This window comes from Python bivittatus, unplaced genomic scaffold, assembly GCF_059951505.1.
Source record: "Python bivittatus isolate LINGU-HERP-01145 unplaced genomic scaffold, Pbiv_v1 ctg000750_np1212, whole genome shotgun sequence".
Classification (NCBI taxonomy): Eukaryota; Metazoa; Chordata; class Lepidosauria; order Squamata; family Pythonidae; genus Python; species Python bivittatus.
The window spans coordinates 825,042-852,965 of NW_028277102.1; the positions used below are offsets into that span (position 1 = coordinate 825,042).

General features: G+C 42.8%; 2 protein-coding genes across 5 annotated transcripts; both read right to left on the reverse strand.

The window, feature by feature from the left end:
• Positions 1–487: 487 nt before the first annotated feature.
• ATP6V1G2 (ATPase H+ transporting V1 subunit G2) lies at positions 488–4,185 on the reverse strand. Of its 4 annotated transcripts, none has more exons than XR_015793497.1 (3): positions 2,915–4,185; positions 1,295–1,802; positions 488–781 (listed from the first exon to the last, which is right to left on the reverse strand). XR_015793497.1 is itself a non-coding variant. In XM_007437831.4 (3 exons), exons 1-3 carry the CDS (start codon positions 3,274–3,276, stop codon positions 1,629–1,631), a joined length of 357 nt encoding a protein of 118 aa, XP_007437893.1. In that variant the 5' UTR covers positions 3,277–4,183; the 3' UTR covers positions 488–1,628. The 4 variants fall into 4 exon arrangements, 2 of the variants coding, with proteins under 2 accessions (XP_007437893.1, XP_025028704.1); XR_015793496.1 differs by having other exon boundaries at positions 1,041–1,802; XM_007437831.4 differs by having other exon boundaries at positions 488–1,802; positions 2,915–3,015; positions 3,195–4,183.
• A 579-nt stretch (positions 4,186–4,764) lies between these two features.
• On the reverse strand, positions 4,765–27,810 carry NEU1 (neuraminidase 1). Its single transcript, XM_088128559.1, has 6 exons — positions 27,672–27,810; positions 19,539–19,731; positions 16,742–17,004; positions 14,710–14,895; positions 11,626–11,845; positions 4,765–7,334 (listed from the first exon to the last, which is right to left on the reverse strand). The coding sequence occupies exons 1-6, from the start codon at positions 27,774–27,776 to the stop codon at positions 7,114–7,116; spliced, it is 1,188 nt and encodes a 395-aa protein (XP_087984685.1). The 5' UTR covers positions 27,777–27,810; the 3' UTR covers positions 4,765–7,113.
• Positions 27,811–27,924: the final 114 nt, after the last annotated feature.

The window sequence follows — 27,924 nt, forward strand, 5'->3', positions numbered from 1 at the left end:
TCTACTGTTTTGGTGACCAGCAACATCAATTTCTTTCCACCTTTTTTTCTTTATGTCCATCCTTCTACCTGAAATACCACCCCAACATTGCCTGCAAAACTCTTCTTGCATTCAGCTCGCAATTCATTTGCAAACCCGCAAAACTCACATCTCCCATTCCAGGCGCCCACCCCTTCCTTCCCCTGCATTTTGTTCTGTCTGAAGGATTCCAAACCTGGCTTGTCCTTTTGAAACAGATTCTAATGGGGTGTGTTAAAAACCTGCCTTGTAGATACCGGATTGTTTCCTCTCTATTTGGGTAGGTTAATGCTTTTTTGGGGGGGTGGGATTTGGCTCATGTGGTTTTAACATCTTTTTAATTGCATAAGATGTTCGTGCCAGATTTCCCTAATTTGGTGCCCCAAATTGCCCATTAAATGCACAACTACAAATATTCCTCTTACTGCAGAGCCGTCAAGAAAAAAACAACACCACATTGTTTTCCTTGTTTCACTGCCTGCCATTTTTATTGAACTCTTCAGTTATGGATAAATAGGATTTTCGAGATCATGGGAAGGAAGCAAATTAAGCAGGGATACAGCAGAGCAGAAATAGAACTTCTCAGTCGCAGCGCACAAATACACGTAGCAGGAAACACAATGGCACTCTTGAAACCCACACATTTCTAGACATACCTCTTCATGCCCCAGGGGAGCGCAATGTGGAAGGAAAGATCCAGCACTGGGAAATGAAAGAAAATAAGCCCATTTTGGAGGGATCAGTTCTTTGGACTTTACAGCCCCTTTGAAAACAAACACAAAGCAAAAAACCCAATTAGTCCTCAGGCAGAGAGGGCGTGTTGCGGATCCCGTCAGCGAGGGATTGTCTGCTGTTGCCCCAACCCTACCCTCCCGGCTTTCTGAAAAGGTTTAAAGGCCTGGCTCTGTCAGTGTGCATGGGGTGAGATGGGCCCTACCTGACCCTGGGGGTGGTTAGGCCCCTGATAACGCTCCCTGGCATTATTATTTATTTATTTATTATTAAATTTGTATGCCACCCACCTCCTCTGATGGGTGACTCTGGGCAGATGACTTGCCAATTTTCTATCTTCTTGGAACTTATTTATTTTTAGGATTGTTTTTATGTTGTATTTTAATGAATTTATATCTTCTGGTAAACCGCCCAGAGTCGTTTCACGAGATGGGCGTGGCAAATCTGATAAATACATAAATAAATAGATGAATGAATGAATGAATGAATGAATGAATGAATGAATGAATGAATAAAATAGATAGAGAATAACCTATAGATGTACTTTGAAAGCTGGCGCGTGTCTTGGTATGAAGAGTGTGGCCAATGTCCAGAAGAAGTAGGAAGTTCCTCTCTTTTGCATCTGTTGGGCATAATGGGTTACTCATACTATCCAATGCAATTCAGAGCCTTGATTCAAGATACAGCAAAGCAGGGGTAAAGAATGAAGGGGAAGCTTTTGGGAGAACAGGATGTTAGATCTGTAGGATTCAGTGAAGCTGTAGGTGGAAGTAGGGGAATAGGGCACTTGGGCATCTAAAATTTATATTTTGGAGGTCAAAGGCCTTCGAGTACGTCAGAGGTCCCCCGGACAACTGCAGGCAGGGTCGCTGGGCCCTTTAGACAGCCAGGCGGAAATTGGGGTGAATTTGAGGCTGCACTTTCCACACAGCAGTGAGAAGGTGACGCAGGACCTGGTCCTTGCCCCGAGCTTGCCCTCCGTGCATAGCTTGTAGCTTTTTGCGGGTCTGAGCCTCCACTTCTGCAGACAGATTCCCTTGCGAGCCCAGAGCCTAGAGGAAAAAAAAAAATCAGGATTGTTCCAACATGACAACAGCTGAGAAATGAAGCACAAATAAGGGGAAAGGCGCAAATAAGAAACTTAAATTTGAAATGAATGCAGGACTCCAAATAACAACTGACTGTTTTTTTTCCTTCCACAAGGAAAGAGAAGTCAACGTGTTAAGAGAGGCTGCTGCAGAAATTCTCCCCAATTTAGGATGGAACAGCGACACAATTCCCTGCAGTCCTATAAAATTAAAAGTAAACTCAATTCAGCTTCCAGTAGGCTTAATATACTTATTTTGAAATAGACTGAGCCCAAGAGAGGGCCTAAAATTCCAGACCTTCCCGAGTTGCTTTCTTGTCATGCCTCCGACAATCCTTGGCTGTTCAACAATTAAGAAATGTACCCTCTGATCATCTCGCCTCTACCGAGAACTTCCAGATTTTTGCTCACAGATGCATAATCTGTGCCGTGCCAACTTAACAGCTAGCGAGGCGAGGAAACAACACAAAAGGCACTCCCCAATAATAAAGAATAAATAGCATAATTAAAAAATGCGATTCTCTCAACCATTTTAATAGCTTTGCTTTGTGAGCTTTCCAGAGCTGAAGGTCAGGCGATCAATCAGGCGATCTAACCGTATGTCCCACGGATCCAGAGACGATCCTGAAACGTTCCAGGACCGGCCCTACTGTCAGGTGGAGTGAGGTGGCCAACCTTGGCAAGTGATTTGGGGGGACAAGAAAGAGCAGCGAATGGTTCTTTCGAAAGAGCCAGATGATGGGTCCTCCATACCTTGACTTCAGGGGGAAGCAAACATATTGGGCTCACCCTGGCGTCTTATCTCAGAAACCTTGTTCTTGATGCACATCTCCCTGTCCTAAACTAGAATGGAAATTACAAAGGCTACCCCAACTCCCATCTTCCTCTGCCTCTGTACCACCCTTTCTCTCTTCCTCCTCTCCAAATTCCCATCACGCTTCCTTAGAAGCTCCCACTCCGTCATCCCCAGCCCCTGCTCACCTTTTACTCTTCTCCCCAGACCCGTCCTCTGATTTTCATCACACAGAATAGCCCAAGGCCAAGCCCCCTGCCCAGATCGAGCCCCCTTGTTCTCACCGCCTGTTGTTTTTGCTGGAACTCCCTCTCGCGCTCCAAACGATATTGCTCAATTTCAGCCTGGGCTTCTTCCTTGGCCTGCTTCAGCCGCCTGGCCTTTCCTGGGGTGGAGAAAGAGAGGTCCGAGGAAAGAGGCGGAGAAAGAGATGGAGAAGGAGAGGTCCTTTCAAGGCCCTGCCTTCCTCCAAATCTCCTCCTGAGAACGTGGGTGTTCTGCTTTTCAGCTTCCACCCCGATCCTCATCTACCACCTTCCCTAACAACCAGGAGCTCCCACTCACGTTTTCGAGCCTCCGCCACCTTCTCCGCAGCCCTCTTCTCCGCCTGCAGCAGCTGCTGAATTCCTTGGGTCTGGCTGGCCATGATTCCGTAGCAATGATGCTCCAAACAGCTCGGATGTCTTCTGCTTCCAGCCAAGCGGGTACCACTTCTGAGCCAGGTACCCGCCCCAAGGTCCTAGTGCCCAGCCCGTTCCAGCATTTCTCCTGCTTCATTGTTGGCAGAGTTCAAGCTTGCTTCTCTCTAGGGCTTTTAATACTTGTGTTTAGCGCAGCTGTCCTCTGCCCTCATTAGCGAACAAAGCCGGTCGGGTTAGGAGAACACGAGGATCAAAAAAGCTGCTTAAGAGCCACGGGCAACGTCATGGTGCTCAGCTTTAGTGACACGGTCATTTCTATCCTACCCTGTCTTCCAAGCAGCTCAGGATGGCATGCATCCATCTCCTTTTGTTTCACAACCACCCTGTGGAGTAGGTTAGACAGAAAGATGAGGCCTGGCCTAAGGTTTTCCCAGGACCTTAATGGGCCAAGTGGGATTTGATGATAAGTCACAGCTTCTAAACCAGTGTTTCTCAACCGTGGCAACCTCAAAATGTGTGGGCTTCAACTCTCAGAATTCCCCAGCCAGCCTATTTTATTTCCACATCTACACATTATTTCTACAGAGTGTGTGTGTGAATGAATGAATCTTATTTCTGCATAAATTGTATACCTGTGCCTGATTTCTGTAGATGCCTATGCCCATGTCTTATATAACTGGAGGTTTCTATGGATTTTGATGTCCTCACGCCCACATTTCTTACGAGTTTCTTTTTCTCCTCTCCTTCTACAAGTAGATCTGGATTATCTGTGCCTGTGTTAATGATTAGGCCTGAGCCATCTTCTTGGACTGTTTAAACAGAGGCTGCATATTTATCAGGTAGAGTGTAGTAGTAGATTCCCACAGTGGGCAGAGTGTTGGACGAGGTCAGGGTTTCTCAACCTTATCAACTGTAAGATATGTGGACTTCAACTCCCAGAATTCCCCAGTCAGCATGCTCGCTGGGGAATTCTGGGAGTTGAAGTCCACACATCTTGAAGTTGCCACGGTTGAGAAACACTAGTCTAGATCAAATGCTATGCTGGCTCTCTCCCAAGGGTGGGCAAAATGGTCCTGCCCTTCCCATAAATACAGTACTAACACCCATCAGTTCTTACAACTAAGATTAAGGGAGGTGTAATCTGAAATATCCTGGGAGAATAACCAGCTCCTGGAAAGGTCGCCAACTCATGTCTTAACTATTAAAAGAGATAAATTAAATCTAAGAGATTTGCCAAGGCCCTTTCATACTTGTAGTCTTTATCAGTCCTAAAATGTCTATAGAAATTGGGGTGGACACATTGTGCTTAAACCCCAGGATTAGAAATCTTCACTTCTGGATTTACTTTCAAGTAAACCTGAGTAGAATGAGGTTATCTATGCCAGGTTAAGGTTCAAGGTTCCACAAAACCTTCACAAAGCAGGAAGCACATTTAAGGCATATGTATTGTATGTGATAGGTTGGACTGGCAAAGGAGGCAATCACACTTTAAAAAATATTAAGCCTTTTATTAATTTTTCAAAGTGGGGGAATTATAATTCAAGAAGTTGAAGTCTGAGATAAACCCCTGCTGAATTAACAAAAGCAATCAAGTTTCATTTATTTATTTCATTTATTTACTCCCTAACTGTTGAGATTACTTGGAACATCTAGAAAAGGGCACTCTGCATAAAAATCAAGATAAAAAGGCAAACCACATACAAATCAAGATAAAACAGTAAAAATGCCCTGATTGGAATGATGGATTCCCTCCCCTCTCCTTTTTGAGTTTTCCTTCCTTAGACAATTTTTTTGTTGTTGTTGGATGACATTTTGTAGTGATTTGCTTTTATTGGACATTGCTGTGAGGCCTTGCAGAATGGAATGCTGTAAAAACCAAGCCTGTAACGCCTGGGCCAAAATAGCCGTTCCCACCCTGTAACGTGCAGGTTTTCTTTCAGCTCCATCGCTTAAAATTGAAATGCAAAAAAAAATAAAATAAAATTTCTTGCTCAATTTATGAATGACTAAAGTTTTATTCAATGAAGCTTCTGATAAGCCTGTGAAAAATCTGTTATGTATATCATGTCCTGGAGTACAGATCCCTTCTTTCCCAAGAATTGGCTTCATGATATCAATTATACTACTTGACTGTTGCCCGGAGCTCGAGGTGAGCTTTGTGGCTTTATTACCTGCATGCACCCTTGTAGTGGCTGTTCTGGTGTCAGGAATTACCCGCTTATCTTCTTTCAAGAGACAAAAAAGAATTTAGAGACTGGAACTTAGCTCCTGTAACTTGGCCACCCACCAAGGTGTTAAATGGTTGGATTGACTGACTGCATGCCATCAAGCAGTCGAAAACGACTTGATGGCGTGTAATCAATTGATAAAAATTGTCCAAAATAAAATGACTATTGCACTAGTTAAAAAAAAGAAAGAAATCTATACCCCAAAACTCGGGCCATCAAACAAGACTGTACCAAACAAGATTGTACATTAAAGGGGGGGGGGAAAATCCCCCGGAGGGGCAGGCTGGCTTGCACACCAGATCGAGAGTCATAGTACGGACTTATAAAGGAGTGGTTATGGCTGCTCCAAGATAACTGGAGGGCGAAGTTCCCACAAAGAGATGTGTGAGTGAAAAGAAAGCAAAATGTGTACAGATTAACCTCTAGCCCAAGGTGGCCACAACTGTGTTACACCACTGGTGTAAACAAAAGCAAATCCATGAGGCATGACAGACTCACCATCAAAAGATAAGCAAGGGTAAGCACTCCAACTGGTTAGACCAGCGTTTCTCAAGCTTAGCCACTTGAAGCTGGGCGGACTTAAGGTTGGGATTTTTAGTGTAAGAATGGGAACAGAAATCTACGGGGTACAAACTATTGTCAATCCATCCTTGAAAGACGGGCCACCCAAATGCAACCATTTTGCTGATCTCGAGGTTCTGGAGGGGTAAAAACTAAGTTTTGGGGGGGCTCAATGCAGCCCAAGGATTTCCCACTCCTGCAATCTGTCAGTAGAGAAGTAGCAGATGCAAAGAGCTTGCTTTAGGCATATCTGTCTAGAAGAATATTTTTGCAAATGTTTCTCAGAACTATCACCTGCTTGTTCTCCTTCCCCCCCAATCACTTTTTCTTTTGTGCCATCTATTTTTATAGTATAAAATTCACGGCCCAACTCACCTTATTTTTGTAAGCCACACAGGCAACCTGTTCCATCAGAAAAATCGGGAAATAGGTTTTAAATACATTCATTTGAAATCACGGATATTGGTGACACAGAAGAAAAACTGGTTTGCTCTCCCACACACCTTACTTGTGAACTCCCAGGCCTGTCTACTTAGATTTTAGTTTTTTGGACCAGCCAGCAACATCTTCTGCACTCTTCCATTTAATGTATTTTTGAGAAAGTCAGTGAAGGTGCATTAACTTATTCATCACAAATATGATCAAGCCTACCTTTGTGTTTCATTCCATGGATCTGCCCCTCCTACCTGATCTGCCCAGAGTTTCCATACATCTCAACTCATTCCAAAATGTAAAAAGATCACAGAAAATCAGGTTCTATCTCATTTTCTTCCACAAAGAAATAAAGGAGAGGTTTGAGTGTGTGCGGCTCAGCAGGTAGGCACAAAGGGAAATGCACGACATGGCTGGACAATGTCCTGTATAGCCACTCCTACTTCTGCTGGGACATGCCCAAACTCTCCACCTACGTCCTTTAATCACACTGTTTAGACTCCTCACAAGCCTGCTTGGTTTCTCCCCAGTCTCAGCACAGATTTTCTTCTCCCTGCGACTACAAAGTTTGAGAATATTTAAAATGCCTGGAAAGAGAGCTGGTTGAGCCCTTGAGGATGGTCAGAGCTGCCCGTTGAGGCTAATCTTGGCCACAGAAATGCTCTCTGTATAATGGTCCTCGCCCTTCTCGTAAATGACAAAGAGATAGTGGCTGTCATGCTGAGAATTTTCTTCAAACGTTGTTATGGAGGAATAGCTGCTGGCACCTCTCCAAACCAGGAAGGGCTCTTTCCACCAAGGAGTCCCATTGCCGAAACCCCAGCGCAATGTCAGGTTGATTCCTGGAACGGAAGGAAAAGAATTCAGCGTCATGCTCATAAAGTGTTGGGCTGGCGAATTTAGCAAGCTTTTATTAATAAATTACTAACTGTGGTACGGTCAAACCTTTTGTCATGCTTTGCGGTGAGTTGGGACTCAGCCAGCACAACATAGTAGTGTCAGATTAGAATTACGACGGGGAACCAGCAGGGGCATCTGCAGCAAAGTGCGATAAGGCAGGGTGAGCCCCATCCCGTGGTGATATCACTGCACAAGCCCCTCCTTTACGGGCTTGTGCAACGATACGGCTGCTGAGCAGAGCTTATACAGTGATATCACTGCACATGCTCAGATTCCACAAGGGCACTTCTGGTTCCCTGCTTGCTGGCAAAAAACAGGCCGGCTGGCCCATCTGGCTTGTTTTCTGCTACTGACCTGTTTCTTTTTTGGTAGGAAAGGAATAATGAAAGCACCATTAGAAAAATGCCACACTCTGCTGCGATTAAAAAAAAAATCTGGAAAACAAGTTATATCAGTTGACTTCAGTCAGCTACCGTCAGCTCTTTGAGGTAGAGGAGACTCGAAACACCAAAGTTACAAATACTAAAACTTCTTTTATAATAAGGTTACAGTAACAGAACCTTGCAACTTGGAATGTGCCTCCCTACTCCCTGTCTTTCCCCTGAAGAGAAGTGGGGAGAGTCCAGTCTGAGACGTTTTCTCAAATTACATTTCTGCTTTGGGCTCAGATTTCTCTTTTCTGACCATTGCCTTGCCTGCGACTCTTCCTCCTCTCCCTCAAGGTTATTCTCACAGCCCAGCTATGGTAACCCAAACACCCCTGGGAAGCAGCTTCTAATCCTGACATGGCCACGTCTTAGACACAATCCCTGTCTTTTCTCAGCCTAACCCACCTCATTATGAGGATGTCGAATGATGCCCAAATTAACAAGTGCCCCACTTCTCCTTGTGAAGAACTGAAGCACACATTGGCGATACAAGCGGTGGCACTTTATTCCATTAATTAAATTTCAGTCAGCAATTAGTTATGGGTGAACAAAGCCAGAGACACCCGAGAATAGGTTACCCAAGCAATTTTTGATCTGGATGTAACTGTGGACATTTGAAGGTGTGATGGAGATGTGTGAATAGAGTTTCCAGGATCGGATGGACCTCAGGGCTTCCATCTAATGACCACTTAGATGACTGCCTTTCTCATCTGCTCTGATCCTGTGATGGATATTATTTAATTAGGTTGTTCAGTGGTGAGTTATTTATATCCTGCTTTTTTTTTTTTTTTCAGACTAAGAGCGCAGAGGCATATTTGTTTTATTTTGTATCTTACGTTGTTCAGGGCTGGGTTGGTTGGTGCAGTGGGATCTGAGCTTAAGTGAGGTTAATGAAATTTTTTTTCTTGTTTTATTTGTGTGGACGTGGTTTGGGTTTTTTTAATTCAGCATGCTTTGTCTTACCTTCTATTTTTAATTCAGATCCACATAAATTATGTAAATGCCTGCTCTTTGGGTATTTTGTAGCTATTAAACTTGGTATGGTACACAAGGCCTGTAATGAGTTTGAGGAATGCTATTTAGTTACACTCTTTTAAAGTAATCATTTGGAATGTAAATGGGCTCAGGACTGAGAAGGAGGGAAAATCATAGTAAGATTGAGAAATTATATTTCAATGTAGTTTTGTTGCAATAAATCATATTTTACTGAATGAACAGGGTTTGGGGGGGAAACCCAAAATGGATTGGGCAAACATCTATTTATGGGTTCTATTATCTATTTAGTTTAAAAGCCATGCCAAAATCAATGTATGATATTACAAAAGGTGTTTATTCTTTTGTAATCGCTTTGAACGATTTCTATGGCCCACAAAGAATGTTCTTGAAATATGTCATAGATCTTTTTTTAAATGATTCACTTTTAATTACCACACAATATTTTATTGTGGTAGGTGATTTTAATGTTGCCTTGTATCTTCCATTAGCTAGAAATGTTCCTAAAACCCCCCTATATCTCTGCAGGATTGGAAAGTAAAATTTGTTTCAGGAACAGCCACTGTGACAACTCCATTGAGGCAATTATTGTTGCAAAGCAGTTAGCTGGAAAAGTGAAAGTGGCTGTCTTTTCTGATGAGGTTTCGCTGATACTCAAACTGCTCTTTATTTAAACAGAAAGTAAATAATACAATCAAGAAAAATGAATACGTAATGGTTCTTAAAATAAACTAAAACGGAAGAAAAAACAGATACATATTATATAGAATTCAGTTCTTTATATTATATTTAATATAAAAGTATATTGCTCCATCTTCTAATTTTTTCAGTAGAATACACATCTCTTGAATCCACTCTTTAATATCAGGAGTCTACATTTCTTTCTATCTCTGCATGAAGAAAGGAAAAATCTGGAAATTGGGTGAGCTTAATAAATTGGCTTGCAGCCATGTTTCCATACCCATTCCACTGTGCATTAAAAACTGCACAGAATCCTTGGGTTGGAAGGGACCATGGAGGTCTTCTAGTCCAACCCTCTGCCCAAGGCAGGAGTCCTCATACCATCTCAGACAAATGGTCGCCCAATCTTTTCTGGAAAACCTCCAGTGATGGAGCACCCACAACTCTGGGAGGCAATCTATTGGCGCACCCACAACTCTGGGAGGCATCTACTGCACTAATTTACTATTGTTCATGAAAGCCATCCTTGCTCTCTACAAAATACATTTTAAAGAAGAATGGGGACCTGAAGAATTAATGGGGCCATTCCTGTATAAATCTTGAGCGCCTGCATACCCATGCAGCTACTGCAAAACCCTTCTCACAGTTATACTTTTTATCATGTCTACTCATGGGTGATAATTTTCATCTTTCTTTGTCCTAACTGAAGAGTTTAGAGCAGTGTTTCTTAAACATGGCAACCTGAAGATGTGCGGACTTCAACTCCTTTGCAGCACCCTTTTCAGAAGCCAGAAAGACTTCTTCTTCTGACAGTGGAGCTAAATTCATAGCCCTTCGCAGATCAGTAGAAGATGTGAGAGGCTTGTTTGACCATGGTTTGTTGAATAATCCCATGCGTCTCAGTTCAGCACCATAAAGCAAGCCACATTCTGGCTTGGCATAGAGAATCAATCCAACTCATCCCAACTTAGAATTGGGATCTTACAGTATGTTGAGAGAGGTTCTCAGTGATGTGAAGGACCTCTGACTGAGCCTCTGGAGAGTGAACATGAGTCAAAATAGAGAGCACAAGGCTAGATGGGCCACCTGACGTATTCTAGACACTCATCTTGTTGGAAATTTCTGTACCTAGAAACTTTAGTTATGATGTGCTTGCTGATAATCATGAGTACATTTATTTGCTTGCCTCATAGCTAATCTCTTCTAATGGAACAGTATTTATTCAAGCTTCTGGAAACCCTGGTGCAAATCTATCTGATATATCCCTATAATTCTGCTGCTAGCTACATCCACAGCCTTGGTGTTTCTAGTTCCTTGTTCCATGCCTTGTTCTTCGAGAGCCTCTCTCTCTCTGTGCGTATTATTTATTTGTTCCTTTATGACTATATTGCTTTAGATTTAAGGAACTATAAGGGTTTGGTTTGGTGCTGCCATTGTGGTTGGGAACCTACAGATCCAACAGTTAAATTACCTACTTTTGAGAACTGCTAAGGACCAGATGATTTTTATTATGTCCTGATACGTAAAACCACAGAACTCAAAAGGGTGTACTTTCTATTTCACATGATTGTAACTGCTCTGTTGCTAGTTTGGTCAATGCTGTAGAGAGCCATGAAGATGGCCTTGGAAGCCTGGAAATGCTTCCCCCCCCCCGCCCCCAGGGCCCCTGTGAAGTTGCTTTAAAATATATTGTTTGTCTGCCTGTAGTTGTTAAATTTTATATTTCACTTTAGCTATATTTAGTTATCTTCAGTTATTATTCTATAGCTTTACCCAAATTATTTAAATCTCTATTATATTCACCTTTGCCTTTAACACCTTAAACTTACAATTTTAGTATAATTGGATGGTTGTAATTTTATTCTTGAATGTTAGGTTATGCTTGTTGATGACGATTTCTTCTTATCTTCATTTTAAGTGTATACCGATTCATATTATTGTATGTCATGAACCCTTTAGGAAAAAAAATCAGCAAAAACATCCCCCCGCCCCCGCTGGTCTTGAGTGAACTTAGCCAGCTGTGGCTTAATGCACCAAGGCTAAGCAAACAATGGCGTTGTGCAACTTTCACACCCAGATACACATATAACATACTAAACAGAGAATCCCAATATTCTGATTTTTTACTCACGCAAGTGACTATGGGCCGGATTAGTGAAGAAAACCAGGCCAGATTTGACAAGAGCTCCTGCAGCCACTGCAGAATCCACTAAATACTCATCAAATCTCACGTTGCCCAGTGGAAGTGTATCGCAGGCATCGGTACTGCGAACCACGATGCGGCATCTGCAGTGGTAGGCGTACTCATTCCTGGCATTAACCACCACGGAGCCGTCGGGCAGCTCATAGGGCTGTTAGAAAAGGAGACAGATGAAGTTGAGAAGAGTTGGGATAAACAATCATACTCTTTCTCTCCTCTACATTTGGGTAGGGTCTCACACGTTGTATTGCTGTGGTTTGTTAACGAGCCACAGTGACTAGATTCCCATGCCATACTAAGCCATAAATCATGCTTTTTAAAGCACAATGCTTGATTCACAAAACACATGAGCACTTGAACCTAACGCTAGTTCATTTAGTCCAATATTAGGTGTGCTTTCTTGTAGCAACTAAGAGCTTAAATTTTTTCTCCATCACCCACTACCTGACTGATTATTCCCAAGATGTCCACACAAAATTGCTGTCTTTAGTTATTGTGCTGCTCAGTCCTAGGAACATCCCCGCAACAGAAGCTGACTCACACACATAGTAAAACTCAGTTTCTAACAGTCAAAGACTGGCCAAACATAGTACAGTTCAGTACAAAATACGAATTAAAACATAAATAACATATGTTAATAAATTGTAAACACTGTCGGTACAGATTAAAGCCATAACATTTTCTTGTATAGTCAGTAAGCATCACAGAGCATCACTATACATTTTCTTGTATAGTCAGTAAGCATCACGGGCAGCTCACGGGTGTTAGAAAAGGATATACAGGTAGTCCTTGTTTAACAACCACTCGTTCAGTGACCGAAGTTACAATGGTGCTGAATGAGGGACTTGCAACTGATCCTCGAAGTTGTGGCTGTCTCAGTGCCTACATGATCATGTGATCACAATTTCGGTGCTTAGCAACTAGCATGCATTTAGAATGGTCGCATCCTGGAGTCACACATTTGCTATTTGTGACCTTCACAGCCAGCTTCCGACAAGCAAAGTCAATGGGGAAGCTGACAAGAAGTCACAAGTTGTGGTCATGTAACATAGAGCTTAACATCCATGTGGGATTAACTTAAAAACAGCAACTGGAACTGCCGTTGCAAGTTGGTGTGTTCACATGTTTTGCTTTAGTGACTGAGCTGCCGATCCCTATTACCGTTGTTAAGTGAGGACTACCTGTTGATGAAATTAAGATGATTTGGGATAACATTAATATTCTTTTTCTCCTCTACGTTTGGGTATGATCTCACACTTTGCATTACCGGTTTGTTTAAACCAGTAAGGGTTATGTCATAGAAAGAAGCAAATCTGCCTACATAACGTACAACTGGCATGATAAGTGATCAACACACATCTCTGTAGTATTGGCAGTACATTAGGACACGGCCAACTGAGTCCACCTCTCCAGAGCCACATGGCAGCGCCATTCAGAGAAAGAGGAAAGAGATGCCCGGATATTGGCCCTATGAACTTCTAAGGTATCATATCAAAACATGGTAGTGTAAATGCCTTCCTCAGTTTGGCCTAAGTCCCTAGAAATAGTCTGCCAACTTCTAGGGACTCTCTCACAGTAACACTCAATCTATCCTTGCATGCATCCTTATTGTCTGAATATGGGCCCTCTTGAACTCAGTGGGATGGAATTCTGAATGAATTTATACAAGGTCACATTGCCTGTATTTCAAGCTCCTTCCCTGGAAACATGAAGACTAGAATCCAGCTCACCTTCCTCTTTCAGATCTGTTTAAAATGTAGAGAAAGTAGTGACTTTCCATTCAATGGAAATTCTCAGGAATTTTACCACTGCCACATGGCTGGCTGGGGAATTCTGGGAGTTGAAGACCAGACATCTTAAAGTTGCCAAGGTTGAGTAACACTGGATTACACACCCCAAAGACTGAAGGAAGTGTGAGAAAATATCTCAAAATAACTTCAGCTTGATTTTATTTAGTGTAAGAGGGGACATGGAGACATCTGGACCGGCTTTCAAGATTACTGAAATATACCCCACAACACTAAAATAGCATTCCTCACATTCCTGCAATGTCTGTTTCTTGACTGGGTCGACTTTGAAGAGCTGAAATCAATCTTGAAAACCTGTCCCAAGTCTTTCTCTGTCCATTCTTATACCAAACAAAATCAAGGCAGGATTAGTGTTTATTTCTCATGTTTTCCTTCAATCTCTGGTCTGTGTAATCGGTTCTCCAAGTTCCTCCTTAATGGCATGCTCAGCGGTTCTGTGCTATTTTCCCAAAAGTCAGGTATAAATGTCTACCATCTGCAAATAATGTTCTAAATCAGTATTTCTTAAAGTGTGGTCCTAGGACTCCTGGGGCCCCCCCAAGACCCTCTCTGGGGTCTGTGAAATCAAAATTATTTGCCAACCAACGTTGAAATAAAATACAGTATTAAAATCCCATCAAACGATCGTGAGAAGCGATAGCAGAAGTGAATGCATTGATTATAATTTTTAATATGGTCAATTTCGATAAATATAACCCCTACAAACAAAGGCTCTTTTGGGGTCCTCCATAATTTTTAAAAGTGGGAAGGGGTCCTGAGAGAAAAAAAATTAAGGAACACTGTTCTAAATTACTGTCCCATCTAAAAGTTGATGAAATGCTCTTCATAGCGCTACCTCACACGCAGGATCACACATAACCATCACAATGAATGTGTCTCTACAGCACAGAAATTGTGGTGGATAACAACGGAGATCGAGGCTATCAGGAAGGAGGGGGGAGGAGACAAAAGACAACACAGTCCACAGGGGGAGTGTGGGAAGCGAAAGAGGTTCAGGGTAGCCACTCCCTAGAATCTCCCAGGGTATACCCACTAGTTGCAGTAGTATAGATTTAGTCCGGCATGATTCTGTCTGTAAGGTGTAAGCCAATAAAGAAACTTAGCTCAACTGGACTGTTTCACTGTTGTTTTTGGGCTGGGCCTGACAGAAACTGAGTTAGGACACAAAACTCTGTAGCCAAGGTTTGACCTTCACAGCTATACTCACCTGGCATTCATCAGGAATAAAGTCACCGGAAGTCTTATTCATACCGTAAGGGATCCCATACAAGGGCTGTCGCCCGTATTTCCAAGTCGTCCCATGGTCATCGCTGAGGAGGCAGAAGATACCTTCCGAATTTAAAGACCCATGGCCACAAACAATCAAACGTCCCTTCTTGGGCTCATGGCGTTTCTGCAAACCAGGACCCGATTGGTTAGGAATGTGCACCGCCAATTGCCACTTCCTTTACCACTGCACGGCACTGCTTCCTTTATCCTCTTCTCCAAAAGGGAAAGGGAGGGCTCACTTGATCCTTCCCATGAGAACGCTGCCTCTGTCTACAATCGGAGGCAGGCTTTTTTTGAACACCTGCTTGGGGAACGGCCTTTTTGCCTCTGTGGTGACACGTTCTATTTAACTCCAGATGTTCCTTCTGCAGAAATTTTAGATGGCACAGCTTACCACTGGAGAAAGTTCCGTACGACATTTTTAAAATATGCCCTTCGCCCAGAGAGCTGGTGTACAAAGGGCACAGTCTGACGCTCACGTGGCAGGTTCTTCTTAGGGAAGGATACAGACCACAGACAAGAGGTGAATTTAATTTCCTTTTGGCTGGTTTCATTGTAAAAAAGTAAGAATTTGGTTGCTTTGCCAACCAAACTGAAGGTTTATCTGATTATTTCTAGATTTCAGTAACTGGGCTTGATTTCTCATTTCCCTATTATTTCTCATCTCTAGATTTTTGAATCTCTATACTTGTGCCTTATTTCTATATGCTCAACCTTTTATTTCCACATCTACACATTATTTCTACAAACGGTGTGTTTGTGTGTGTGAATGAATGAATGAATCTTATTTCTGCATAAATTGTATACCTGTGCCTGATTTCTGTAGATGCTTATGCCTGTGTCTTATAACTGGAGGTTTCTATGGATTTTGATGTGCTCACGCCCACATTTCTTACGAGTTTTTTTTCCTCCTCTCCTTCTTCAAGTAGATCTGGATTATTTGCACTTGTGTTAATGATTAGGCCTGAGTCATCTTCTTGGAATATGTTTAAACAGAGGCTGCATATTTATCTATCAGGTAGAGTGTAGTAGTAGATTCCCACAGTGGGCAGAGTGTTGGACGAGGTCAGGGTTTCTCAACCGTGGCAACTTGAAGATGTGTGGACTTCAATTCCCAGAATTCCCCAGCCAGCATGCTGGCTGGGGAATTCTGGGAGTTGAAGTCCACACATCTTAGAGTCCCTGAGGTTAAGAAACCCTCAACTAGATGATCTCCAAGGTCATTTCCAAAATTACATCCTACGACTTATGATTCTATGAATTCAATAACTGGCATACCAGGACGGGATTAACACAGTATTAACTCTGAGTTAGAATTAAGGTTACGTCTGTGTTAATCACTAGAGGGAAATAAAGAAGATGGAAGTTCTACAAAGTCCTGGCAGTCTACCCAAACACCAGACCTGTATGCTTTTCAATATTCCAGCCTGAGGGTTAGAATTTGTTCTTTTGTAAAACGGCAGTTGATATGGGCCAACACTAGTATTGTTCCCAATGCTACAAGTTCTGCCTTTTCTTCTCCAGTCCTAGACCATCATAGCAACACATATTTATTTATTTATATTTCAAATTTGTCATCGCCCATCTCACTGCAGAGCGACTCTGGGGGGTTTACAGTACAAAGAATATTAATTAAAATAGAATAAATATTAATTAAAAGATATCAAAATTCCTATATAAATAATTTTATTTATTATTAAATTTATATGCTGCCCATCTCCCCAGAGGGTGACTAATAAATAGTAGTAGTAGTAGTAGTAGTAGTAATATACCTTCCAAGGAACTGATGTTAACTAGGAGTTATTAGATTCAGGGAGCGTCTTCAAGGCACCAGCTACTTCCAGGGTTGGTTTTATCCCTTCTTGCCCCACGTGAGTTGGCAGAGCCAGGTCATATAATCAGGGGGTAATAAAAACAGAATCATTCAATACAATCACTCTTATCTCCCCTGTTTGCATGTGAAGCCTCACCTGGATACCATTACCCGGTCCAGGGTCAAATATGATTGTGCCAACATCTTCAGAAAGGTTACGGGGAAGACTCCATGTGATCCCATCATCACAGCTGCGAATTATCATGACACTGGAAGTGGAGCAGTCCCGGTGGTGTGCACAGAGAGTATATATCAAGAACACCATATCTTTTTCCCAATCCACCACCACAGCTCCAAGGTTAAGGCCGTCTGTTAGGGGACCATCATCAATTATGAATGAAGTTGGACTCCAGGTAGCACCTGGAAGGACATGCAGATGGTGAATTAAATTTCTCTGCTATACAAAGGCTAGGCTTTTTCAATCTGGCACCATCCTCCATCCTCCTCTTGGATTACTACCAAGAGTAGCACTGCCCTGAGTTTCCCACAGGGATAACTTAAATTAATTTGATATCAGATTGAAATAGCTAAGTAAATCTCTGTAAGTAACTTTGTCAAAGATCATGCCTGTCTGAATGAAAGAAATAGTGGATGCATTAACACTGCATATATTAGTTATAAAGAATCAAGGCAGGCGGTATCTTGAAGTATTTTAAAGTATCTTTAACTTGTAGGCCTTATTCTTTTGCCCAGTCCAGCAACAGTTGACACCATAGTTCCAACCACATGAAGAAAAGTGGGCACAAACTTTTTTTTTAAGCCTATGGTGATGGACAACTAGGCAAAGGAGTGTTGCTTAGCAAGAGCTGACGCTATACCTATGCTACATCTTCTCTTCCAGCCAATATTCCAATTCTCTGCCATTAAAGTGTCCATCAGGTAACCCAAATCAAAGATCCAGTCTTCTGACAATATTATGCCCATAATTCCTAGTCAGAATGGCCAGTGCAGACCTCTGGTCCTAACAGCCCTGGAATACCAGGATGAGGAAGCCTGGGAAGGGAGAGGAATCTTGCAATCCTCTCATATTTTGAATTGCAGCTCCTTTAATCCTTACCACTCTGGATTGGGAGTGATGAAACTTACAGCCAAGAATGCTGGAAATTATCCCATGCTTTCCCTATTCTCACGTTCCCTAACTGTGCTGACTAATCAAGGTTCTACCAAACCGCAGCTTTCCAGATGTTTTGGGACAACTCCCATAATTCTCAGCCAAAATGGTGAAGGGCCAGCTCTTCTAGAAAACCCCATGTTTGGAAAGGTTGCATGGTCTGACTCTTGTCCTGATTCCACATACATTTAGTAGAAATGAGAACTCTTTGATGGGATTTTCAATTTGATTAAACCATAATGTGGCTTATTTGGCTTCGCTTTTGTGTTGTATGAATTCGACCATTGTTCTAGGGTGAATCTGACCATGGTTATGATGGTTGGACAAACTCAGTCATTTGCAACTTCTTAAACTATGACTTAGTACAGTGTCTGAAACCAGCTCTAGTGTGTACAATTGTATACCTGAGTTGTGCCTGCACTGAGTCTTATTCTCAACTTCCATTAAACACCCATGGAGCCAGCAAATGCCATTCTGCTCCCTCTCCATGCCTGTGTTACACAGCTGCTGCACAGGCTCCTGGTTTCCTTCTGGGTGCAATTCAAGGTGCTAATTAGCACCTTTAAAGTGACCACCTTTCCTTGAGGTTATCTGCCCACCCCACCAGATCAGATAGGGTGGGTGTGCTTCAGATCCCTTCTATTACACCATGTCATTTTGCAGGACTTAGGAGACATGCCTTCTCTGTGGTAGTCCCTGCCCTATGGAACAACCCCCCCTCCCCCGCAAGAGATTTGGAGGGCCCCTATCCTCTTAGCCTTCCAGAAGGCCATGAAGATCTGGCTCTTCCCGCAGGTGGTGGGCCAGGACAGGAGTTGAGCCCAGCACATGCGTAGCTGTTATAGGATTATGCCTGCTTGGTTGGCGTGTGATGGTTTTTTTAATTTTCTAGGGTTTGGGTTTTTATTTTTCATATATTTCTAATAGTCTGATTGTTGTAAATCACCCAGGGTTATACTGTATAAGATGGGCGGCCATATAAATCTCTTAAATAAATAAAATAAATACATTAATTAAGCTGTGATGAAATGAGGAAAAGAAAGCTCTTTCCTGCTCTCTGAAACCTTGGAACCAGTGTCATGGTTCTGTTCAGCTTCTGTCTCTTTCAAGTGGGGTTTAATGTACCCAAATCATCTAGTTTTGATGATGTCTATTCCCATCCACAGTCTCTTCATTTCAGCTTGTATTTCTCCCCAGGGCTTGAATTATACTGGAAGAGGAACTGGGGGATGGGGGAAAGGGAAGGAATGTTGAACAGACCCACAAGCTCCACCCTGATACCCTACAATTTTAGCCAAGTCAAAGCCAGAGCAGTATAATTATTAAAGCAGTCTCCCCAATTTGCACCAAGACTTCTCTCAACAGACCCACTCAGCTTGATCAATAGTGGGGAGGTGGGGTATACTGAGAGATGCAGTTCTGCAACATCTGGAGGATCCCATGTTATGTACTCATGACTAAAAAAGATGGTTGTATATTCCATAAATATAGAACACATTGGAAACCTTGTAAATCAGTGTTTCTCAATCTTGGCAACTTTAAGCTGTCTGGACTTCAACTCCCAGGATTCAAGCTGGCTGGGGAATCCTGGGAGTTGAAGTCCACACAGCTTAAAGTTGCCAAGGTTTAGAAACACTATTCTAAATAGATGAATTTAGGATCATCCCCATCCTCAGAGATCTAGTTTCTCCTCTTCAGGCATCTACCAACACCCCCAGACTTTGATCACAGAGACACAGACCAGGATCTATTCCCATCCCTCCTCCTTCTTAGCCTCTCAAACCTTTGTCTACTGATCTGCGAAAGGCTATGAATTTAGCTCCACTGTCAGAAGAAGAAGTCTTCCTGGCTTCTGAAAAGGCCAGAAGGGTGCCGTTAGGCGTCGTCGTGATGAGAGGGACCCTGTACGTGTCCACCTCCCCGGTTTTACCGCCACTGACCCACAGCAACTGCTCCATGATGATGCGTGGTTTTATCTGCCAAGATAAATCAAGGAAATTAATCAGGCCCTTGATGCAAGGAAGTGGTAGAGAAACAATAATCAAATGTGCTATCCATGAGACCAGGTCTCTGCACAGACCTCTGCACCACCCTGCCCTTTTTATGGCAGCCAGATGAGACAGAAATGTTTCCGTTCATGGGATTCACATTCCCCACAGGAAATGCTAACTTCTTGTCTGAAGAGAGAACCAGTGTTGGGCCAAGTTACTGTTTTCCAATCAAACTTAGGTAAATAGATGCAGAAGAAACTGAGGCTCCTTTATCTTTAACAGAAGTATCTGCACAAAATTAAGCCTGTTCACCTTTGGACCTAAGTCCTGAAACACAATAATAAGTGAGAAACAAGCCCTCATCCACTGCACAGCTATATTCTTAGGGCTACACTATGCTATGAGGCAACTGAGCTTTTATAATGGCTGGTGTGGGTCTTCCGGGCTGTGTGGCCGTGTTCTGGAAGTTTTGTTTCCTAACGTTTTGCCAGCATCTGTGACTGGCATCTTCAGAGAGCAGGAGCACAGACAGGAGCAGTTCTCTCTGTGGCCAGGATGATGTGACCCTTTGTGGGTATTTATAGAGATCTGAAGGGGGGGGGATGGGGGGTGTGGGGGGGGGGTTAGGGGCGTGGGTGTGTGTGTGTGGGGCTTGGGTTAAAGAGTGGCTGCTTGTTTTGGTGTCAGAATATGTGTGTATCTTCCTGGGGATTAGGCAGGGTTTTTTCTTCTATTGAGTTGTTAACGAGTGGCTGCTGGGGGTGATTAGTATGTTCATTGTGTGAACTGTTCACACGTCCTGGTGGTTGAGCTGAGTTCATTGACCTTTTGCAGGCTGTATTTTTCAGGATTGGTAGCCAGGTTTTGTTGATTTTTAGACTCTCCTCTTTTTTATTGAAGCTGTGCTGGTGTTTGTGAATCTCAATGGCTTCCTGGTATAGCCTGGTATAGTGGCTGTTGGTGTTGTCCAGTATCTCTGTGTTTTCAAATAGGATTTTGTGTCCAGTGTGTTTGAGAGCATGTTCAGCTACTGTAGATTTTTCTGGTTGCGGTAGTCTGCAGTGTCTTTCATGTTCTTTTATCCTGGTCTGGATGCTGCGTTTTGTGATCCCCTCACCGCCGCAGGAGTATACCGCATACCATGCAGCTGCGGGCAAGTATACATCGGGACCACAAAACGCAGCATCCAGACCAGGATAAAAGAACATGAAAGATACTGCAGACTACAGCAACCAGAAAAATCTGCAGTAGCTGAACATGCTCTCAAACACACTGGACACAAAATACTATTTGAAAACACAGAGATACTGGACAACACCAACAGCCACTATACCAGGCTATACCGGGAAGCCATTGAGATTCACAAACACCAGCACAGCTTCAATAAAAAAGAGGAGAGTCTAAAAATCAACAAAACCTGGCTACCAATCCTGAAAAATACAGCCTGCAAAAGGTCAATGAACTCAGCTCAACCACCAGGACGTGTGAAAAGTTCACACAATGAACATACTAATCACCCCCAGCAGCCACTCGTTAACTCAGTAGAAGAAAAAACCCTGCCTAATCCCCAGGAAGATACACACATATTCTGACACCAAAACAAGCAGCCACTCTTTAACCCAAGCCCCACACACACACACCCACGCCCCTAACCCCCCCACCACACCCATTCCCCCCCTTCAGATCTCTATAAATACCCACAAAGGGTCGCATCATCCTGGCCACAGAGAGAACTGCTCCTGTCTGTGCTCCTGCTCTCTGAAGATGCCGGTCACAGATGCTGGCAAAACGTTAGGAAACAAAACTTCCAGAACACGGCCACACAGCCCTGAAGACCCACAGCAGCCATCGTATTCCAGCCGTGAAAGCCTTCGACAATACGTTGAGCTTTTATAACTTCCTTAAATGAGTAAAAATTGGGAAACGGAACTGAAGCAGAAATACTGAACACCAAGAGGAAGGTTAGTTGTGAGAACCTGAAATTTAGGCAACAACTTCACAAAAAATGTGTGAGAGAATAACAACTTGGCCAAAAGGAGAAGAAGAAGAAAAAATCCCGTCATATATAATTTTTATTGTAATAAATAATTTTTATTCAGGATTTTAATTACAATAATAAAATCTAATACAAACTAAAAGAAAGAAAGAATAGAAAGAAAGAGTGAAAGGTGCAAAGGAGAAGGAAAAAACCATAGAAAATAGGAAGAAAAAAGAAAGAATATAGTAAAGAAAAAGAAAAGAAATATACAAAGAAGTTACTTCCAACTTTCATCACAAGTATAAACATTTTTGTGACTCTTCACCCTCTCTTAGTTTACAACCAATGATCTCTTCATTCCATATTCCCTCTTATCTATAGACAAATCCATAAAGTATCATCTTTCCAGTCCTAGTGTCAGCAGAAAATCTAAAAAAGATAGCCAGATATAACAACATATCTTATTTTAACTCTGATCAAATAAATCAACTTTATATTCCTTCCTTTTACTTCTAACAGTCTTAATCGTCAGTCCATTCATTTCTTCTTTGTCCCTTCTCACAAAATTCTTCAAAACTTTAACAAGCCTCTTTTGTAAATCCAGCATCCAGGTCACTCTCTTGGTTTATTATTTGTATTTCCTTTTGATTTTAAAACATTAACTGGTTTCTTCTGAATGTCCAATGTAACATCTTTTTCCATGTCATTCTTGTAGTTTGCTATTTGTAGATCCACTTTCAATGCCATCTCTGTCTTGTCGAATAAAACTGTTCCTCATCTGCCAGTTCTTCCATAGCATTTTTTGGATGCAGTCTATCCATAGAAGCAAACATCACTATTGACACTGTTGATACTAACTTCTGATTCCATTTTTCAAAAGTGTCCTTCAGTATTTTCAATGTAAAAATATTTTGCATCATTTTATACGTCCCAATTAATTAGCTGTTAATGAGGCTTGAGTATATTTAGGTTTTAGGATATTAATCTTAAAAGTAGTTAACAAGCAATTTCAAAATGTGATTAGAAAAGGAAGTTTGCAAACTTAGTGTTTTTTAAAAGGGGCCAACTGTGGTTGCAATCAAGATGGCTATTCCCATCGTCTCCCAATGCTTAAAATAGGCAGGGACAGCTGTCTTGCACTCTCCTCATGAGGAACAATTGTTCAGAGTGCATGTGGTCAATTTCCTGTCCTCTACTTGTCTGGAGAAGTTCCAAAAAGCCAGTCTACTCACTAGTTCTTCGTCGCAATTGTTGGCTCTACTTTTCAGTCTGCCATTTCTTCCTCCAGAAGCCCCAAGGAAAAAAAATCCCTGTGAGAACTGAGCATGCTCAGAAGTCACAAATGAAAAGAAAAATAGAAAATACTCATGGCAGTGGAATGCCTAAATAATAAAGCAGGCAAACATAAAAACCCCCAAGACTCTGATGATAAGAGTTGCAGAGATGATGAAAATGCCAGGCTTCATAAAAGGTGAGGGGTGTGCCATAGAGGAAAAGTGTGGTGTTGAATATTATAAACCTGACAAAACTTTCAAACAAATTTCCATCGCTTCTTACATATCCCAGACATGTCCTGTTATCTGCCAGGCATGTGATCAGAAGTGCTGATGAATCATTTTGCAAACAAGCTAAACAGCAGAAAATGTCTTGACTCCTACAGACTCACTGTGACTGCAAGCCTCATTTAGTTCTGTCACAAGATTAGAGTTAAAAATATAGGAATCACAATATATTCAAATATTAACTATGATCTTTTAAAAATAAACTGGGGTGTACATTATGAGGCCCCCAGGACAATATTATGCCCTCCAAAGTTTTGGGGGCAACCAAGCAGCCCCTCCAAAGTTGACATCAAATTGTAACTGTTATTGTTAATAGAAGGGAAGATGATTAAATATGTAAATTATAGCCATTTTTTTCTGTGTCTTCAAGTCAATCTTGACTCCTGGTGACTACACAGATAAATCCAGTTTTCTTGGGAAGATTTTTGGAAGTGGCTTGCCCTTGTCTCCCTCTTCCTGGGGCTCAGAGAGAGTGACTGGCCCAAGGTCAACCAGCTGACTTCGTGTCCAAGGCAGGAATAGAACTCAGAGTTTCCTGGTGTCTAAGCCACTGCCTACCACTACAGCTAACTGGCTCTCAACTATATTATAGTTAATTATTTTTTCTTAATTGACAATTTTTTAATCTTTTAGTATTGTACCCTAGCTTACATCTTAGACTGCAACCCTAGACCACTCAAAAGCCAGATGCAGCCCTCAGTCTCAAAACTGTTACACATAACTATAACTAAGCAAAAATAATGTTTTACAAATGAGAGTGATTCATGTAATACACTACTGTAAATTCAATCTAAACAAATCACATTTTGGTTTACCATGATGTATGAATCCTATTTTTTTCCATATCATCTAGGGAGAGATCACACAAGCTAAGCCACTACATGGTCTGTTTTCACTTAATATGCTGTGCAAGCCAACTAATTTACATAAGCCACAGTTAAACCACAGCTTAGCATGTTGTACAAATACAACCCTAGCAGGATCTCATGTAGCTTGCTCCAACCTTGTGCTTTCTAGTTATGTGCAATTCTCAGTATATTTTCATTATGTTGGCTAGGAATTCTGGAAGTTGAAACCCCACAGATCTGGAGAATATCAAGTTATGGAAGGAAGGTTGGTTCAACCCATTATAAGTCTGCACTTCCTCCACTTAAAATTTCAACATCAAGCCAGCCATTCCTCTCCCAGGTTGTCTGGGCTTGGAGGACTGGCCAAAAAAAGGCATGGGACATTGCACTGATTCCTCTGTGAACAATACTGAACAAGTCAGGCCATGGCTATCAAACATCAAAAACATCTGGCAACCTCCTTTATATGGATGATCTGAAGCTGTATGGAAAAACATCATCTGAAATGGAATCACTGCTCAACACTATCCAAATATGCAGCCAAGATATTGCAATAGAGTTTGGACTGGACAAATGTGCCACCCTTACCATAACAGGGGAAAAATAGTGAAAACTGAAGGAATTAAGATGCCCAATGGAAATAACATCAAGAGTCTGGATGAAGAAGATCACTACAAATACCTGGGGATTCTTCAGGCTGACAACATCAAGCACACTGAAGTCAAGAAGAAGGTTAGTAGTGAATACATCAGAAGAGTGAAGAAGATCTTAAAGTATAAACTCAGTGGCGGAAATACCATCAAGATGATTAACACCTGGGCAATTCAAGTCATTAGATATACAACTGGAATAGTAGCCTGGACTCAAGCTGAACTAAATGCCCTGGATAGGAAGACTAGAAAAATAATGACAATGAATCATGCCCTTCATCCACAAACCGATGGTGACAGACTCTACTTACCAAGGAGCATAGGTGGGCATGGAATGTTACAAGTACACCAGACAGTTGAAGAAGGAAAAAAGGGAAGAATATCTGAAAGACAGTGAAGAAGATGCACTGAAGCTAGTACACCATGAAGGCTTACTAAATACCGAAGAGACCAAACTGGCCTACAGGAAAGACCAAATGAAGAACAGAAAAGAGACATGGCAAGGCAAAGTATTACAAGGCCAGTACACAAAAAAAACGAGTAGCAAAGTAGATAACAACAGGATCTGGCAACAGCAATTAAAGAAAGAGGCAGAGGGCTAATTCTGGCTGCACAAGACCAAGCCTTAAGAACAAATGCATACAAAGCCAGAATCGAGAAGGCAGCAACAGACAGCAAATGCTGCCTCTGCAAAGAAGCTGAAGAAACAGTGGACCACCTAGTTAGCTGCTGCAAGAAAATTGTACAGACTGACTACAACAGCATGACAAAGTAGCAACGATGGTGCACTGGAATATCTGCAAGAAATACATTTGTCTGCAAGCAAGAACTGGTGGGACCATAAAACAGACAAAGTAACAGAAAATGAAAAAGCTAACCTGCTCTTGGACTTTAGAATTCAAACAGACAAGCACCTGCCACACAGCACCCCAGACTTAATAATTGTTGATAAGAAAGACAAAACAGTCTGGATAGTGGACACTGCAATACCTGGAGACAGCAGAAGAGAAGAGAAAGAACTGGAGAAAATCACAAAATATAAAGACCTGCAAATAGAAGTAGAACGATGGCAAAAGAAAGCAAAGATAGTACCAATAGTTATAGGCGCCTTGGGTGCAATCCCAAAACATCTGGAGTACCACTTGAAGACCATCAGCATAGACAAAATCACCATCAGTCAATTGCAAAAGGCAGCTTTACTTGGAACACCTTATATCCTGCGATGATACCTTTAATATTATTTAACAACAATATCTGCCTATCTCAGGTCCTTGGGAAGGATAGGTGGATAAAAATGCCAAATCCAGTCTAAATGTCTGGCTGACTGTTGTGCTACCAACAACAACAACATTTGAAATTGTCCCCCAATAGTATTACACCCACACCCAAATGAAGCCCTACTATCAGCCAATAGTCAGGTTCCCTTTGAAAGCACCCACGCGAAACACTTATACAAAGCCAATATTCTGGTGTTAATGGGAGAAGAAGGGGGAAAAACCCCCACTAAGAGATTTTGGTGTACAAATACTAAATATAACACCTTTGGCCAAGTCACTCTCTCTCAACCCAAGCCATCTCACAGGGTTGTTGTGGGGAAAATAGAAGGTTGGGAGAATTAAGTATGTTTGCTGCCTTGAGTTATAAATATAAAAGGCAGGATAAAAGTATAATAAATCACCATCATCTAAATAATTTTAAATAAAATAAAATTTAAATAAATAAATTTGGGGAGCCAGTTTGGTGTAGTGGTTGAGGTGGTGGCCTAGAAACCAGGAGACGGAGAGCTTCAGTCCTGCCTTGGGCGTGAAAAAGCGGCTGGGTGACTTTGAGCCAGACTCTCTCTCAGTCCTAGTGTGAGAAAAATATATCTTTGGGTGAATCTTTGGGTGAAAAAGACAAGTTTTCAGAGCCCTCAGATGAATGGGATCGCCTTAATAAGATTGAAACATAAAGGAATGTGAAAGCATCCTTGAAGCTGATGTGAAGTTGTAAACTCCTTATCATAAACATTCCCATAGTAACCTGGGCATCTGCCCTGAGAGAGGATGCCTTCTTCCTGGCATTTGGCACCTTGAACTAATTTGTTTCTTCTTCTCTGTGACACTATTGTTTTACTAGCAGTTAACAGATAACAGAGGGGCAGAGAGTATTTAGGTCTGCCTGCACCATCATATGAATATGTACACGTATACGTTCTTTTTCCCTTCCCCTTCTTGTAGAACTGTATAAATATCAGAGCATCCATTTTGCCTGCAGGGGAGTGCCTCCCACTAACTTTTGATGGAGTCCCCCTCCAGTACGTACTGCTCAATAAACACTGCAGTGAAGCCTTGATTATTCTGCATTTGTGTCCTGCGTTTTGACCCCACACTAGGAAGGAGGAGGCAAGAGCAAACCACGTCTGAAACCCGGCTAAGACAACTGCAGGGTTAGGGTCCAGGCAGACTGCACAACACAAACGTGTGAACGTCTTTGACGCCTCGGGCTCTTTCCCTCGCGGGACTCCAAACCCATCCAGAGAAGCTGCTCCGTGGCAGGCTGGGGTGGGGACCGGCCCCGGAGGGAGGCCCGAGCCTGGCGCGTGAAGCAACAACCCGCGGCGGAGGAGCCCGCTAAACCCCCAGAGTCCCTTGTGAGTCATCCGAGTCATGTGCATCCCTAACCTGGCCGGCTCCGGACCTCTCCAGTCCACGCGCAGGGGGCGAGCGCGCCCGCCGCCCTTCCTCCAGGCGACCCCTTCCCGCGGCCAGCCGCCGCCCCGCTCCTCCTCCCGGGCGCGGGGGCTTTCCCTGCCCGCTCCTGCCTGCGGCCGCAGCAGCCGCCTCATTCAGCGGAGTCCCGCGGCGGGAGGCGGCACCTGGCCCCGGCAGAGCGACGCGGGCGTTACCTGGTCCGGAGTGAGCATCCCGGCGGCCCGCCAGCACCACAGCCCCAGGCCCAGCAGGCCCCAGAGGAAGGGGCTCCTCCGGGTCGAGCCGCGCCGGGCTTCCATCGCCTCGCAACCCTGGGCGGAAGTGACGCGCGGGCGCGAGAGGGCGGCGGCTTCCGGAAGCCGCCTTTCCAGTCTTGACGCCCACAAAGGGCGGGGGGAGCAGCAACCTTATTCCGTAAAAAGGTTGGGGCTGAGGGCGGGCGGGGCG

Excerpts from the sequence above, each read along its gene's own strand:
- ATP6V1G2 (XM_025172936.2), bottom strand. The coding sequence starts at position 3,157 with ATGAGGATCGGGGTGGAAGCTGAAAAGCAGAACACCCACGTTCTCAGG. Across the intron at positions 1,803-2,914 it reads TCCAGCAAAAACAACAGGCG|GCTCTGGGCTCGCAAGGGAA; the intron begins GTGAGAACAAGG and ends TTTTTCCTCTAG.
- NEU1 (XM_088128559.1), bottom strand. The coding sequence starts at position 27,776 with ATGGAAGCCCGGCGCGGCTCGACCCGGAGGAGCCCCTTCCTCTGGGGC. Across the intron at positions 19,732-27,671 it reads GGATGCTCACTCCGGACCAG|ATAAAACCACGCATCATCAT; the intron begins GTAACGCCCGCG and ends TTATCTTGGCAG. Across the intron at positions 11,846-14,709 it reads TTATTCCTGATGAATGCCAG|CCCTATGAGCTGCCCGACGG; the intron begins GTGAGTATAGCT and ends CTTTTCTAACAG.